Source organism: Spermophilus citellus (genome assembly GCF_964194105.1).
Source record: "Spermophilus citellus genome assembly, chromosome: 3".
Lineage (NCBI taxonomy): Eukaryota > Metazoa > Chordata > Mammalia > Rodentia > Sciuridae > Spermophilus > Spermophilus citellus.
In genome coordinates this window covers 116,874,330-116,891,774 of record NC_138184.1, presented here as the reverse complement: position 1 = coordinate 116,891,774, position 17,445 = coordinate 116,874,330, and the positions used below count along the sequence as shown (strand labels likewise).

Below are 17,445 nucleotides of genomic sequence, written 5' to 3'. Positions count from 1 at the left end.
AACCATTATAGTTAAAATTAGATGAGATACAAATAATCAATGAGTGGTAAATTTATGGAAAAGTTTTGATGAGAAGCAAGACATTTTCTCAGAGTGTTTCCCTAGACTATATTAGTTGTAAGGAAGAAAATATAGAAATTACACAGAAATCAGATGACAGCTTGATTGAAATAATCAAAATTCACCAATGAGGGACAAGTAGACTGTTCACCTCTGGATGTAACACAATAATGCCCTGAAAAGGACACAATACAAAATTCCAACTGAATACACAGTATTCCAGCTGGGAATGTATAACATCAATTTAATCTTGATGAAACATAGGACAAACACAAAATAAGAAACATTCTATTAAAAGAAAAGACCATATTCTTCAAAATGTATATGTCACAAAAGACAAAGAAAGGCTGTTGTGGAAAATGTTCCAGATTAAAAGAAGGCTACTCAATTATGGCAACTAAATGTATTTATTATCTGAGCTACACTGGGTTCCCACACTGAATGAGGTGGGTCAACTATCAAAATTGGAACATGGATTTGGGGTTGTGGCTCAGTAGCAAAGCGCTCGCCTAGAACAGGTGAGGGACTGGGTTCAATCCTCAGCACCACATAAAAATAAAGGCATTGTGTCCACTTACAACTAAAATTTTTTTAAAAAGGGAACATGGATAGTAGACTGGATAACAGTATTACCAATGTAAAACTGTGATGTTGAGAATGATACCATGGTTATGGAAGAAAACATCCCTATTCTTAAGAAAGCACTTTAAAGTATTTTGGGATTAAGAATCATGTTTACCTCACTTACTCTCAATTTGTTCAGGAAACTCTCCTCCCCTCCCACACACCCCCACCTAAACACACACACATCATAATACTCAGAAGGGTTCTGGGAATGATAAAGCAAATTGGGGTAAAGTGTTAACTACAGGTGACTCTGTTGTGTTATACTATTCACCTTTTATGCTGTTTTTATTTTTGCACTTTAAAAAACTTGAAATTATTTCCAAATGGAAAATAAAGCATTTGTCAACATAAGCAAAATATTGAAAAAAATATTGTAGGAACTACTCAGAAAATATTCCTAATAGTGCTTACTTTCAAGAAGATATTTTGCCACGTTTACCAAACCATATATTCATTTTTTTAAGGTGCAGATGGACACAATATCTTTATTTTGTTTTGTTTGTTTGTTTTTACGTTGTGCTGGGGAATGAACCCAGTGCCTCACCCATGATAGGCAAGCACTTTACCACTGAGCCACAACCCTGGCCCCTTCATTCTTTAAAAAACATTTTCCACACAAAACAAACTGCACAAACGTACCTTATAACTTTGCAGTCTTTGCAAGTCAAATGAAGCTGAAATATATCTCGGCATTCAACGCTTTCTATAAGCTGTAATGGAACCTGTAATTTAAAAAGATGAAGTCCCTTAGTCAAAAAGGTTCTTCAAGGTACCCAGCAAGACTGATTAGAAAGATCTCCTGGGGGAAGAAGCAAAAAAAAAAAAAAACCTGTAAATTTAGCAGAATTAATAGTACCCAAGTGATCAACTACAAAGTGAATTAGGGCTTTCCTTATTCTACATAAATAGCCTCAAGCCATGTCATGGCAAGGGGAGGAACAAAGGGGAGGAACCACCTCTGGAAAAACAGTGTAATTATGTCACTTGAACATCAAACTCACAAGCTCATCTCTCAAAGTACTACTTTTACAGTTTTTTGCTGCCTATGATTTGCAATGACACAGAAACTGAAGGGTACTGGAGTAATAGTCCAGTCTTGTTTATAATAAAGAATCACAGAACACAGTGCAAGTGAGACTCTATTGGAATATTGACAAATGGAGTGGGCTTATGGCTTAGTGGCAGAAAGGAGGCTTGTGAAAAAGCTGGAAGTCTGAACTGCCTGTAGGTTGCAAAGAAGAGACAGGACAGTAGCTCCTGGTCCAGCTCTCAGCTCAGCAGGATAGACCCACAGGAATCAGAAGGAAGAGAGAAGGTCACACAGTGGTCAAGACAGTAGGTACAACTTGCTTCAAAAGACCAGTTGAAGAACCCTGTTTGCCAAGCAGGGCTTGAGAGATCTGAGCAGGCTGTAATGGTTCTCCCCCTGAAGATCTGATCAACAGAGTGTACTTGAACACAGGATTGTATGAATAATGAATAGGATCAGAGACAGGAGGGAAAGCATCTGAACGGGGTGCAAATCTTAAGGGTGACATGAGGATCCTTCTCCCTCTGTCCCCAAAATCATCCTGACTCAATAACTGGCTTCAAAAAGCAGTTTCTAAGCCTTCAAAACAGAGGCTGGTAAATTAATAAGTGGATATTTTTATCCTTTGGAAAAGTAGTGGATCACTTGTCTTTTACACTATATCAAGCCCAGCCAAAATTTGGCTCTAGGAGTTGCAAGTAGCCTCCCAACAATTCTTGGTTAGCTTGAGAAGGATACAGCCTCCTCCAAAGCAGAGACAAGAGTTCTGCCTGCACAGGGTGGCCCTCATGTCAGCTGAATCAGTTTCAGAAACAGGCTTTCTGCAAACCCTGCCTCACCATGCAGCTGCCATAGTCAGCAGAGAACTCTGAGAACAAGGATGCAGAGATCAAAAAGAAGCCCAGTGCTGGAAATCTGAAACAAAGAAACAGAAACTGGGCCAGGGATTAAAAAAGAGAAGAAAGCAAAATAATATTGCTCAGATGAATGGCTGTGAGTTTTTACCTCAGGGCTAAAGCCTCTTGCTTCTAAATCTATAATCTATAAAAATTCCCTTACAGTTGTAGTAAGACTGGGAATAAGGACAAAGACTAAGAAATCTTGCCTGTGTTCTGAGAAAAAAAAGAAACTTTTGGCTCTCGGTTTTTGTTTAAGTCCTTAACCCCAAGGTGTTGTGAGAAACTGCAGCCGATGTGGCTAAAATTCTTTCAAGACCTGTACATCTAAGAAGGAAATTAAAAAAAAAATGTCAGTAGAGATAAATCATAAAGAAGGAATATGGAGATTAAGAAGATAGAGATTAGAAGATGACACTGATTTGTTCTCAGTCCAGTCCTTTTGGTGCCCTGTAATAGACTCTCATTACTTTATTTATTTATTTATTTATTAAATGTACTCCCACTATACATTTAGATACTGATGGCTTTAAAAGTGTACATCTGACACTCAAAACCAATTTGTTCCAAGCACAGGTGCAGTAACCACCTAGGATACTCATTCTACCTTGCCCACTCACCCCCACCCCCACCCCCACAAAAAGTGGCTAGCTGACAGGCAAATGAGAAGCCTGAATTCTAGGCTTGTTTTTCTAAAATTTTACCACTTAAAAATTTGCCTGCTTCCTGGCTTCCTTGAATGAACCTCCAGACCCCTTATATGCCACCAGCCTCTGCTTTCTAAATTTCAGATGGTCACAATTTACTAGGTCTCATGTACAAGACCTGGGGTGAAGTGATAGTTTTAAAAATCCACACAGAGAGGCTGCTCTCCCAGTAGTCACCTGCATCCCAGGTCCTCTTCAGTTGCCTTTCCTTATAGCTAGAAAAGGTAAAAAACACTTATGCTATTAGCTGTTGGGAGAATGTTATCAGCCTGTGCTACATTATTACAAACAATAGACAAGTTTTACATTTCTACTATTGGACCAGAGCCCAAGGGCCTGAGTCCAAACTCCAGGAATACGAATTAAAACCCCCCAGAGCATGCAAAATATCTGCTACCTAAAGTGCATTCAATAAAATTTGTATGAATCTTAACATTGCAGTTTTAAAGAATAATAATAAAAATGTTGGTTCTATGTTTCAAATCAGATTAGAGATACTAGACAAGACACCAAAACCAACAATGTGTTCTCAAGTCAGATATATAGAAAATTGGATTTTAATACTCATGCAAACTATCACATGCAGGGGAGTTTAATATGTAGCAAGAACAAAGACATTTAAAAGAGAAACACCTAATTTTGTATCAATAAATGCTTCCTTTTTTCACTTCTCCGTTTGTCCTCTCTGATTTGTCCTCTCTTCCTTCTAAAAAGGCAGAATTTGCCACCTTTTCCTCTTTGACATTCAACTATACTGTTTTTCTACTTTAAGACCTACCACATGGCTCTAGTTTTCTTAACATTTCTCACCTATGGAAATGTTACCATTTCTATGACTAAACATATGCACTACTCAACCTCATAAACAAAGAATCAAATATTCAAGCCCAGTCTATTTCCTAGCCCAGGTTGGTTGAAATACACTATAAGCAAGCAGCAAAGTCTGGGTTAGAATTCTACGCTGCCTTTTAACCCAGGTTCCTTCGACCACATATGGTGTGACTTTCTTTCTTCCCCTAAGACTGACTGCCCTTCTGTTTAATACGAGATTTCCTTCACTTTACTTTCAAAAACAAAAATTTGGTTTCTCCACCAGGGATCATCAGGAGAAAAACAGAATTTAAAATAAAGATTCCTCAGAAGCAATTCCATCTGCAAAGGAAATAGAAAATCACTTTCAAACCTTCTCCAGACCAATGATTCGATGTTTCAAACAACTCATTTTCTTTTTGCTTCTTTCTCTTCCATCTTCTACCTGTCAGGTAATTCTATCTTTTTACACTGCATTTGGTCTAACAAATTCCACCAAACTCATGCTCAAACAATGCATAAAACACTTGGTACTGTTAATCAAATCCTCAAAAGGCCAAAAGTTACACTTTACAGGCACCAAAACCCAAGAGCATCAATCCACAAAAGCAAAAAAGAAGCAATTTAAAAATTTAATAGACATGCATAGGTATTAAAGACCCATAGTACTGTCATATTCATGAGAGATCTGACATCATCATACTCTAGTTTAACTCTTGAATTCATTCTGGGTGTGTGTGTGTGTGTGTGTGTGTGTGTGTGTGTGTGTATGCATGCATGTGTATTATTTTCAAGCACCAGGATTTAGAAATGGAATAATTTCTACCTTTTTAAAAACAAGCACTCTTTTCATAATCTGAATGAGAAGTATTAATTTGTACATATGAAGTAAAACTGACAGTAACACAGTAAAAATAATAATTCTAATGATAAAATATAAAATAAAATGGAATATCTAGGCACCCAATCTAATCAGAGGAGGAAAAATACATAAATGCAAGCTATCTCCTTCCAGCCCTGATTTCAGATGCCTCAACTATTATATGAATGCTATGCCAAAATATACTCAAGTATTAACAATAACCTCCTCCTGGTAATATGGGGAATGAAGGTGATTGTTGAAGGAAAATGCAAAGTGCAAAGAAAAGGTTTTCTAAACTACTATATTTCCACACTTTTTTCCTAACAGGCATTGACAGATTGGCTTGAAAAATGGAAGTTTAATGTCCTCTTAAATACAAATGTTGATTTTACAAATTATTTCTGGCTAAAACTCAGATTACATTTCCATCACTTATGTATAAACTATGGGCCTTAATCTTCACCCCACAATCTGTTCTCATCAAAGCATACCACTAGAACAGGAAAGCAAATCATGCAGAGAAGACACATTTTGCTGATTTGCAAACTGTACATCTGACACTCAAAACCAATTTGTTCCAAGCACAGGTACAGTAACACCTAGGATTCTCATGCTACTTACTGGGATTTCAGAAGCAGCAGATTGAGAAGCAGTCTATTGAATTATACAACAAAAAATTGTTTTAAACTTTCATAAATTCCACTTGAACATTTCTTTGTTTATATATTATCTAAGTTTAAAAGAAATATACCTGCATATATATAAATATATAGTTTTGGAAAAAAACTAAGAATGGAAGCAATTCATACCTTAAATGTTACAAACAAACTCTATTACAGAGATTGTTTACCCTAGGAATTGGAACCTTGATATTTAGTGAATATGTGTAGATTAAGGTAATGATGTTCATGGTATCTAAATCCACTGACACATTTTACTCAATGTGCTGTGAAATTAAAAGAGAATACATGATATCAGGTAGCTTTTTAAAACTTGATGGCAAGTCATTTTCTAAAGTGCTAAATGATGTAAAGTGGGGCATACTACAACACAGAAAGGCACATTTCGAAACTGATGGCTTAAAGATTATTACATCCAAATCAAACACATTTAACAGGGGTTTCTTGATCTCCTATGTTTTACTAAAGTATTTATTTGCTGAGGAAAGGACAAAGGGAGGGAGGTGAGAAACAACACTATCAATAACCCTCTGATCTCTACCCATGTCTGATGCAGGAGAAGTCATTATTTCCTGGAATAACTTGAGGTTCCAAAAATCTAATGCTATGATGAGATTAACATATTAGTATGGAGAAAGGCTGATCTATCTAAATAGGAAGTGTTTATAGACACTACAATGTCAAAATATTTTTGCACAACCATCTTTTTGTGCAAAGCCATTATTTTGGGCTTTTAAGTGACATGTAGGCTCTAAGCCTTAGAATTATAATGCTAGAGAAAACATGTATACGAGGAACTGGGTCCAAAAGTAAGAGCAGTGGTAAGTTTCCTTAAGCATAATACTTCATCTGTGAAAGGGACCCACAATTCTAGTAAACAACCTACACATAGAGCTACTATTTGAGACAAAAACCACACATACACACAAAATATACAGGCCTATTCCCATAGAAATACATTGTTTTAAAATTAACTATAAATTCAAAAAGGGGAAAAAATTGTTCAATGTCTATTTCAAATTCATAGTAACTTCAATTAACTTAATATCTATTAGATAGCAAAACATCAGGAAACAAACTGGATCCTGGAGATACAAAGATGAAAACCAAAAAATTACAATATGCCTAGTAAATATTGTAAAGATATGTTCAAGATAAAGAAGAGGCCACATGACTATAATTAACTGTCAGGAAAGGAATGAGGACTGAGCAAAGCTTTTTAGAGGAAGTTATCACCTGAAGTGGGTTTTGAGAGATGAAGAGACGTTTGCTGAGCAGGAAAGAAGGGAGAGATAAGAAGTAAAACTGAAGTAAAGAGAAGTATGAGGTATGACTGACCAGTCCAGGGAGGCTGGTTTTACTAGTACAAAAGGTGAGAAGAGGGAAGAAGAACGTAGAAAAGCTAGCAGGGACTCAAAGATCACTGTCTTACATCATGCAAAGTAATTTGATTTTCATCTTAGAAATAGAAAAGAAACACTGAAGGGCTTTAAGATAGTGAATGGCAAGACACTCCAACCAACCATTCCCAAAATAGATCTAAAACCAGTTAAAACCCAAAATGCTGATAATACAGTATGGCATGGGAAAATGCAATGACATGAAACTATCATTTTCACATGCAATTTACTTTTACTGAAATAACTTCATTGATTCCATCCATTTAAAACGCTGAAAGAACACAAAATTAAATTGTGTAGTTCTATTAATTATTACTGCCATAGTAGATGACGGGAAATTTTTGATGGCTGAGATTTTAGAATTTCCACCTTTTCTTTTCCATCATACACTCAAATCCAAATGGATCCTCCTGATCATAATGCTATATGGTATGGAAGATAAGTATTGCCTCATTCCTTGATGAATTTGGCACATACTTTTAACTGATGGACAGAAAATTGATGTAACAGCTAAGATCGTAGCCCAAGTCTAGAATCCAGAGGAATTCAGGTCAAAAGGGCTCCTGGACATAAATGCTTAACTACAAAAAGAGATTAGATTAGGTTAAATTAGATAACACATACTAAGAAAATGGCAGCCACTGACTCATGGTAAATCAAAGAGGATTTGGGTAACTTTTGGACTGGTGAGTAAAATGAATAAAAGTGACAGATCTCAAAGAACCAAAACACGATCTGAATGGAATATAATACTGACCTCTTATTAGGTGTTATAATATATTTCTCTGCGCTAGCACTGACATGTAGAAAACCACAATACTAGCAAATAAAGAATGCATTTGTTTTGTGCAAGTACAACTTTTGTGCCTCTGTGGGTTTCATTTAAATCTACTAATGACAGCAGTACACTGAAAGATCCAGTTCACTGAAAAGACCCTCATAATTGAAAAAGGGTAAGTATACCCTTGAGAATTCCTTTTCTTCGGTAATATATGGTCCATTATGCAAATAAACATTGCACTTAACATCTATACTTATACCACTTAGGAGCCATTAGACTAACTTCATCCTATAATGAGTCTGCAGTGAGCTCAAAGCAAGTAGTTGGTAACTACTAACAATTGAGGAATAAAAGCTTATTCAGACTCTGTACTTTTATAAAGCTTAACATAAGGCATTACTTAGTGCAAATTATTCAGTTTTAACTGAACTTTGAACACCTCAGCTGACAACTAAATACATCATTTTAAATAAGGCATAAGAATTGCTGACTAACTAAATGTCCTTCAAGTGCAAAACAGAGAAAAGCAGAGCACACAATGCTGGCACACACCCAAATCCTGTATGTCTCTGAGTACACTACAAAGTTTTTTCAACTTAAACTTTCTATGTCTACCTTAGAGATAGTAGTTAGTAATCACTTACATTAACAAGAGACTCCTTGAACTTGATGTGAAGTCTATAATTTGAAAGGGCAATGATGGCATCCTCAGCACGACCCACATACTCTGTGCTCTCTCCATGAAGTTCAAGGAAAGGAACCTTCAAAATGAAGAAACTCTTCAGAGTTCTGAAGCAATTAAGGCCAAGTCTTTAAACAAAGTTCCGGTGAATAGATAGTGCATCCTCTTTAAATGGCCAGTCATCCAAGTTTAAAGTACAGTACATAAGTAAAGAGGACGAGATTATACCCACCTAATTCAAATATAATTATTCAAATCCTGGACTCCTAAAGGAATGATAGAGAACATCATCTCAAATAATGAATTCTAAGAACATAAGTCTTGCTACAATGGTTTCCAGCTTGCATTTCTATAGGTATGGCTTAAAAAAATATGTTTATAAGTCCATCCCTTTAATCCATTAGCTCTGCTACATCGTTACTATGATGCTAAATACATACATATTACAATCCAAAGTGGCCTATGATTACCTGAAGATTCTCATCCTCCCGAATCAGCTGCTTCCTGGGAAAGATCTGATTGGCCTGGATGCACTCAAGACTGTGCCGAGTCTCTTCATCCTGAAAAAACCAAAAATTTTAAAATAAATAACTTCAAAAACTTCTAGTTATCTATATTTAGTTTTTCTGCCATGTCTTCTCACATAATCACAGTAAGAGCCCAATGACCAAGGCAAATAGGCAGAAAAATGCAAGAAAAAAAATATTAATTCCCCAAACTGTTCCATCAACATATTAACTGCTACTATGGTTTGGATAAGTGTCCTCCAAAGGTCCATATGTTAAAGGGCTGGCCACCAGTCTGTGGTGCTACTGGGAGGTGGTACCTTTAAAAGGTGGGGCCTAGTGAGAGGAAGTTGGACACAGTGGGATCTGCCATTGAAGGAGATATTGGGACTCTAGCCTTTGTGTCACCTTTGATTTTTATGTGAAATTTTCATCAATCGAATCTTGAAAGAATATTTAAGAAAAAGTAAAAACTAAATTTCCCAAATTTGAAACGTGTGAATACCAGCCCTAATTTACTCTGCCCTATATTCCCAAATAAATCTATTTCTGTTAAGGAAATTTCAAAAGAGAACAAAAACTTCTCATCTAAATTGCACTACAATTTAATTCACATTTTAAAAAGTAATGTTACAGGAAGACCCAAAAGAAATGTAATCTGTTAGAAAGCCTGACTCAAAATGATAGTGAAATCTGTTTACACAGATTTTTGAGGAGAGAGGGGAGCAGTGTTGGGAGTTGAACCCAGGACTTGATACATACATACATACATTTTTTTTTAACATAACCATTTTTAAAACAGCAAAAACCACATCATGTTCAACTTATAACCACTATTTACTGAACATTTAGCACATGCTACTTATCACAATGTTATAAATCTCCTTGGGGTGGGGGGGAGTATAAACAATTCTTAGGATTAGAGTTGCTGTTAAATAAAACCATATTACACTACTTTTATCAGTGTGGTTCTTCAAGTGAAGTCTGCAGATCCTATGAGGTCAAAACCACCTTCACAATAATATTAAGGCATTATCTGCCTTTTTCCTACTGTGTTGACACTTTTTCTAATACTCTAAAAAGAATAAGAAGGGTAAACTGAGCACCTTAGCACAATCAAGGCAGACATACCAATTTAACTAAAAATGACCTTGGAAAAGGCAGGAGAAAATTATATGAAATATTATGGTTGCTTCAAGGAAAAATATCTATGTGACTTTCAATTAACAATGAACTAGCCATTTTTTATGCACAATTTTTAATTGAAAGAATAACTGATGGACAAATTGTGGAAATTAAGACTTGGCCATATGGCAGATCTTTTTTCCAAATGACAATATATTTTTTATGCAAAAATTACAATACTGGAAAACCTGTCATCTGCCACCATGAATTTGATAACTTTCCAATACTCAAAAATTTTGTGATAAAATCAGTGTGATATATCAAATATGATGTTTTAAAAATTCACTATATGTCAACAGTTGAAAGACCTGCATTGCATAATGAACCTATTATTTTCCTAATGACCAATATATGATACTTTAAATCATGCATGGATAAAAGTGCAAGATAAGGGCTGGAGTTCAGGGGTAAAGTGCTTGCCTACCACACACAATGCCCTGGTTTTGATCCCCAGAACCACACACCTGCCAAAAAATTACAAGACAGATCAAAAACGGTTAAAATAGAACAAAGAGGTTCACTTATAGTTTTAGATTCACACTGCAACTAAATTAAGGAACTACCACTTGTCAAGTTTTGGTGTAGTATTAAAAGAAAATACACGTGATTATCTAAAACACTCTTAAAATATTCTTCACTTTTCTAACTACCTATTTATGTATGGCTGAATTTTCCTAACATTTGAAATAAAACATATTTTAATAGACTGAATGTGAGAGTAGATATGAGAATGTGTCATCTATTAAACCAAGCATTAAAGAGATCAGAAAAATTACACAATTTTTGGATAAGAAGTTATTTTTAATTAAAAATATTTATATTGCCATGTAATTTCTTACTTTTAAATGAGTTTATAAGCATTTGAGAGATTTCTCAGCTTTAATTTCTATTACAGTAAACACAGCAAACATAACCCACATAAACAAGCCCTCTTGGGAGTCCTTAATAATTTATCAATGTAAAAAGAGATGCTGAGACCAAAGGGTTTCAGAACTGCTATTCCAGACTGCACTCTAATACTAAGTAACAATTAAAGCTGTATAATTGGAAAAGCCAAACTTGTCCCAAAACTATTCTCCTATTGTTAATCCATGACAGAAAAAGCCACTCAGAATTTAACAATGACCTCAACCATCATTCTAGCAATCTTTGCTACAAAATGACTAAACCATTTTATTTTGAGACATGAGCTTTTTAAGGGCCTTTTAAAAAGATTAATATTTAAAATTTTTAAATAGCATCAAATTATAAAAATATAATTTTACAAATGGTTTGTAAAATGCTATGAAAAATTATGAAACTTCCATTATTAAATATACTTTTATTATTATTATAAAAAACGTATTTCCCTAGGATTACAAGCATCCCAGGATAATTGTTAAGAAACTATAGCTGATAATCAAATAATTTTAAAAGCAAAATTATATATAAAAAAAAACAACTTTTGTTTATTATGTAGCCAAAATAAAAATGTTTAATGAGGGCTGGGGTTGTAGCTCAATGGTAACGTGCTTGCCTAGTATTTGTGAGGCACTGGGTTCCATTCTCAGCACCACATATAAAAAAAATAAATGAATAAAGGTCCATCAATAACTAATAATTTTTTTGAAAAAATACTTAAGTGATGCACTTTAATAAGGCTGATATGACAGAGCTTAGTGGTCTCGGAAAGAGTAATTACCTAAAGTGTACTAAAGTCTGTAAATGGCTCCACTCCTATAAACACCAAAATAACTTGTCAGATGAAAAATGTTGAATTATGTCCCATCTGATTGAAATGTATGATATGTCAAGGTCACTGTACTGTCATGTGTAACTAATTAAAACAAATTAAAAAATAATATAAAAAAAGAAAAATGTTGTGTTGATCTGTACTATATTATGCCTTTCCACTCATTTCGTTTGAAGTCAATTAATGAGTGAAAAAACAGGGGGAAGTGATTTGTTTAAAAAGAACCCACTTTTCTACCATAAGTACTGGCTTTAAAAAAAATCCTACTTTCATTATTAAAAGGTATCTCTTGACTTAAAGAAGGCTTAATGTTTACACTTAAAGGGAATAAAAGGAAAAGAGAGAGAGAATCCTGAATCAAGAAAAATGTTCTCATGAACCAACAGGGAATAGGTAGGAATTGCTATAAAAGAGGGAGAGGGGACAGCTTTTAAAAATTCTTACCTGAAAGTACACTTTAAACATACCTTCTCAGCATCACATTAACTAGCTTTTTAACTCACATAAATGTATAAGGCCTAAACTTTTACTGTCTTTAAGATCATTTTACAGAGGCACTCATTATTTCTTTATGTGATTCCTTGACCCAGTTTTCCACTGACCCTCAAAACAGCTCAGAATTGAAATAATGTAGCAGGCTTTTTAAAAAGAGAAAGAAAAGGAAAAAGGAAAACAAGGGAAAGAGAAGCCATTTACCTATTCATTCTTGCTAGCACACTCACTTTGGTGCTAATCCAGACTAATGTACCTAACCAAAGTAGCTACTGAACACTGAAAGAAAATCGTTTTCAACATATGAGAACTGACAATTAAGCCAGCAAGACAAGAACATGTAGTACTTATTTTCAGTTAAATCAAATAAATGCTCTTTTTAAAAAATACTGCCTCAGCTCATATTACCTATAAGGCTTCAGAAAAAATGTCCCCCTGGGCTGGGGTTGTAGCTCAGTGGTAGAGTACTTGCCTGGCAAGTGTGAGGCACTGAGTTCGATTCTCAGCACCACATATAAATAAATGAATAAAATAAAGCTCCATCAACCTCTAAAAAAATACTTTAAAAAAAGAAAGAAAAATGTCCCCCTTTATACAGAACTGCATTTAACCTCAAAGATTTAATTAACATTAGGACCAACTAACTAACTGCCTAATTTTATTATAGTCTCTGTGATTTTACAGGTATAAAAGGAAACCCAACTTGACACAGTTAATAGGGAGGGAAACTGGGAAGAGGCAGAACTGGAAAGTAGTGGTGTGATAAAAAGCTGGGAACAGATTTTGCTTAGGCTATATGCACTTATTCATTAGTATTAAAATATGCATTCCACGTTGTTGATTTCCTGGTATTACTCAGGAATGCCAGGTGATGTAGAATCTGGTATTTCTTTGGCTCCACCTAGCTCTATAAAGTTAGAAGGGTCACTTGCAAAATCCCGAAAAGGGATCAGTCAACCAGAGTTTCAGGCTGGTTTCTGCTACTGGCTAAATTATGCAGGTAAGAAAGTTAAGTACATACTTCAGAGGAGAAGTCAACATTAAATATAAATATTTAAAGCACATAAGAGAAGCCTGCTGACCAATTAAGTCCTATGAACTAAATCTATATATATAGTGTTCATGTTCAAAAAATGTAAAAGTAATCACCGGTCTTCTTACTGTCAGTATTGTCCATACATTATTCTTGGGGCTAGTATTTATAGTCATTGAAAATATATTTCCCCCCCAAAAAAAAGAAAATATATTTCCCTTGCTATAATCCTTGAAATTTGGTCAAAACAATTCAAAGGGCTAGGAAGCACAGAGTAGGAATCAGATAAAACAAGTAGCCATAAACTGATAGTTACTGCAACTGATATATATGAGAGTTCACTACAAATTCTTTCCTCATATAGTCTATGCTTAAGATTTTCCATACTGAAAATAAAAACATCTTTTCATAATTCCTGGTCTCTCAAAGAGACTTAAATATCATTTTAGATCTTTTAAGATTACAAGAGGCAGGAGAGAATGTTACCTTCAGATTACTACAGAAATATACATCAAAAACAAAATTCAATGCTCCTTTCTTACACAAAACTAAGGATTAAGGATGTACAATCTGAATGTTAAAATAATATGGTATATTAAATAATATGGTATATTAAATAATATGGTATATTAAATATATACCATATTAAATATATACCATATGAGTGGATCAAAGGCTCAATAACTTGCAAGATATTATGTAGCTAGTAAAATGATCTTTAGGAATCCAGTAAATCAACATGGGAAAACGTTTAATGCACTGAATGAAATGAGAAAAAGACTTCATTATGTTATTGTAACTATATATGTAGATATATGAATGACAAGGACTACTTAGGAAAACATACAACCATAAGTTCTGGTGGTAGAATTACAAATGAGAATTTTAAAAAAAAATTGTTATAACGTTTTATGTGGGGGGCAGGATGCACCACGGTCAAGCTGTTCGCCAACTATCACACATAGAGGTGTCTCCAGAGCGTTTCTGCAGCACAGGGGCAGGAAGTACACAAGGAAGATAGTTGGGCACCAAAGAGATCCCAGCAGCACCAAGAAGAGGACCATGCTATTTGTTTCTAGCTATGTGGTATAAGATGAAGGACAAAGTCTCCATATAGAACAGATCTGCTTTCATAAGCCCATAATTTGATAAACATTAGCATTGGCATAGCATACCATATAAATACAAGGCAAGCACTTTTTCAATTCATTAAAAACTGAGACCCAGCACCACCAAAAAAAAAAAAAAAAAAAAAAAACCCTGAGACAGGTAGTAAAATAAAATGTAGTCTAGAGAATTAACAGTAAAAGTTCATCAATGTTTCGGTACAAGAAATTAGAAAGTTGTAATGCCCACAAACTAAGAAACAAAGAGTCTACCTTTAAGAAGGGAACAGTTACCTTTCTCCTCTTTTTCATATGACATTTCTGCACAACTACTTTTTTTGTTTTGTTTTACTATGTTTTTAATTTTAAAAGCATTTTCCATACACATCCCTAATCAAGCTTGAAATTAACATGGTCTTTTCAATTCCTTTTTTGTGCACCAGCATGAAACAGTTTGGATCTAGGAAACACCATAAGGTAGAAACAGGACAATATTACAGAGAATCATTTTTCTCTTAAGATCTGAAGTGCTGTTTATATGTCCTCAAGATTAATAAAAATGTGTTGGCTTGTTGCTCCATCTTCTCTGCCTTTCCTGGACCCTAAATGGTCCAGAAATCACTGAACTGTCCATGATATGTTCTTTTCAGTCAAAGATTCAAGCAGGGGAATGCAGATCTGCTGCCCTACTACCGAACCAAAATACTGCTTTGAAGAGACATAGATAGGCTGGGGATGTAACCCAGCGGTTGAGCACTTGCCTAGCATGTGCTAAGCCCCGGGTCCAATATCTAGTACTGAAGGGCAAGAAAAGAGGGTGGGGGGAAAGAGAGCAAGACTCGTAGGAAATATAGGGAATTGCTTTGTGAGGTAACACATGTTAACTAGCGCAATGTAGCCATTCCACAATATAATACACACTTCAAAGAACATTGCACACAATATACATAATTTTGTCAATTAAAAAAAGTAAAGACAATTCAGATGAAAAAATCATTGTCACTATATCCTACTTCCTAGAAATTTCTTTTTCTCTCTTTTCTTTTTTCTTATTTTGGTACTGAGGATTGAGCCCAGAGCCTTGGGCTACTACTGAGCTATACTCCAGCCCAGTTTCCTAGAAAAGGAATGAAAAACCTAGAGTCCAGGAACTATATGTTATTCTTTGGTTCCATTCATTAGCTGATTTAAAATGAGACTTAGTGTCTAGGTCACAGAATTCAAGTTAAGAGAAATGAAATTGCTCGATACACTGGAGTACCCTATCATTACTAATAATAAAAGAAGAGAGATTCTAGGGGAAAGAAAAATGATTTCTAACAAAAACAGAAATAGGTAAGTATGGATTAGTGTTCAGCTGAATTGTCAGAATTGAGTTCAACTCCAATTTTCTTATTTCCTTATACTTACCATGACAGGAGGCCCAGATTAGGAGGAGAGATCCCCGTCCCTTCTTCAGTGTCTGGCAAAGTTCTTCTTTCTCTTATGCTGAGATCTTTTATTTAAAAGAGAGAGAGAGAAAGAGAAAAAGAGCAAAATTGGCAATAGTTTTCCCCTAACTGGCATATCCTAATTAAAGGGACTGCACATATACAAACTAAAAAACTGAACAGAATCACTCAAGAAAAAGTTGAATGTCACCCTGTCAGTTCTCACTAGTCAATTCCAAACTTGATAATGCCTTTGCAAAAATCTTTCTGGACTTAACCTAGTTCTGAAAAAAAGTAGCAAATGCTAACATTCTTACACTGATAGTTGTTAAAAACAAAAAGGCTAAATCTTGGATGAAAGTAATAATTAAAATCAACCTGCAAATGAGAAAACAATATTCTTATAATTTTCAGAATGTTTGTAAGGATCTTCTGTCTATGGGAAGCAAACATATTTAGCAAGCAAAATATGAACAACCTGTTTGTTATTCCAATATTCTATACTCACCTGTGGTAATACTTCCTATCTATCTATCTATCTATCTATCTATCTATTTATTTTTGGAGGTACCGGGAATTGAGCCCAGACTGTTCTCTCACCAAGCTATACCATCACCCTTTTTTTATTTTTTGAGATGGGGCCTTGCCAAGTTGCCCAAGCTGGCCTCAAATTTGTAATCCTGGCTTTTGGGGAGGCTGAAGTGTGAGGATCTCCCATGTACTACAGTGCCCAGCTCCTCTTACCTGTTTTATTAAGAACAAAAAAGAGAAAGGGGAAGAATACCCTAGTAGAAATGCAAAGATAGGCTATTAAAGTATTATCTTTAGTAAATTGCTCTTTTCTTTGAATAGATTAGTCTCATGTAATTCTGATTTGCTAAAGTTCAAAAAACAGAGGCTATCCTGGTTAATATTCAATATAAACCATATAAGACAGTGTAAATGACAAAACAGAGGACAGTGTAAATGACAGAAAAGGGGACAAAGAAGTAGCAGGGTCCATATCATACAACAGTTTTGGGGTATTGTGAGCAAGAATAACATCAAATGATTTACTTTCAAAGATTATTCTGGCTAGTGAATCTAGGTAGGGAATAGTTTAGACTATTGGGAATGAGGAAGAAACAGGTGGAAGGTAACTGCAATGATCCAGCCAAGAGACAAGGTAATAGTAATGGAAATGGTGGGATGTTGCTAGATTCTGGATATACTTTGCAAGTATCATCTTCAGGATTTGAGCTCATGAATTAAATTTAAAAGAAAAGGAAGTCTTTTTTTTTTTTTTGCCCCAGCAACTGAAAGCAAGGATTTACTGATGGGGAACATCCATGCAAAGACGGGAGTGAAGAAACAAAGGAGAATCATAAGTTCTATTTCAGACGTATTACATTTGAGATGCACATCAAATATCCAGTTGAAAATGCCA

At 35.0% G+C, this 17,445-nt stretch overlaps 1 protein-coding gene across 14 annotated transcripts in view; it reads right to left on the bottom strand.

Moving 5' to 3' along the window:
* The window catches only part of MTMR3 (myotubularin related protein 3), a 132,816-nt gene that overhangs the window by 35,791 nt on the left and 79,580 nt on the right, over positions 1 to 17,445 (bottom strand). For 10 of the 14 annotated variants that reach the window (XM_081285704.1, XM_081285705.1, XM_081285707.1 and 7 more), the window contains 5 exons: positions 16,000 to 16,084; positions 9,006 to 9,095; positions 8,498 to 8,614; positions 5,614 to 5,646; positions 1,327 to 1,409 (listed from right to left, as the gene is read on the bottom strand). In XM_081285704.1, the coding sequence (XP_081141830.1) occupies positions 1,327 to 1,409; positions 5,614 to 5,646; positions 8,498 to 8,614; positions 9,006 to 9,095; positions 16,000 to 16,002 (326 nt within the window). In that variant the 5' untranslated portion in view covers positions 16,003 to 16,084. The remainder of the gene's footprint in view (positions 1 to 1,326; positions 1,410 to 5,613; positions 5,647 to 8,497; positions 8,615 to 9,005; positions 9,096 to 15,999; positions 16,085 to 17,445) is intronic. The other 4 variants (XM_081285710.1, XM_081285711.1, XM_081285701.1 and 1 more) reach the window with 1 other exon arrangement.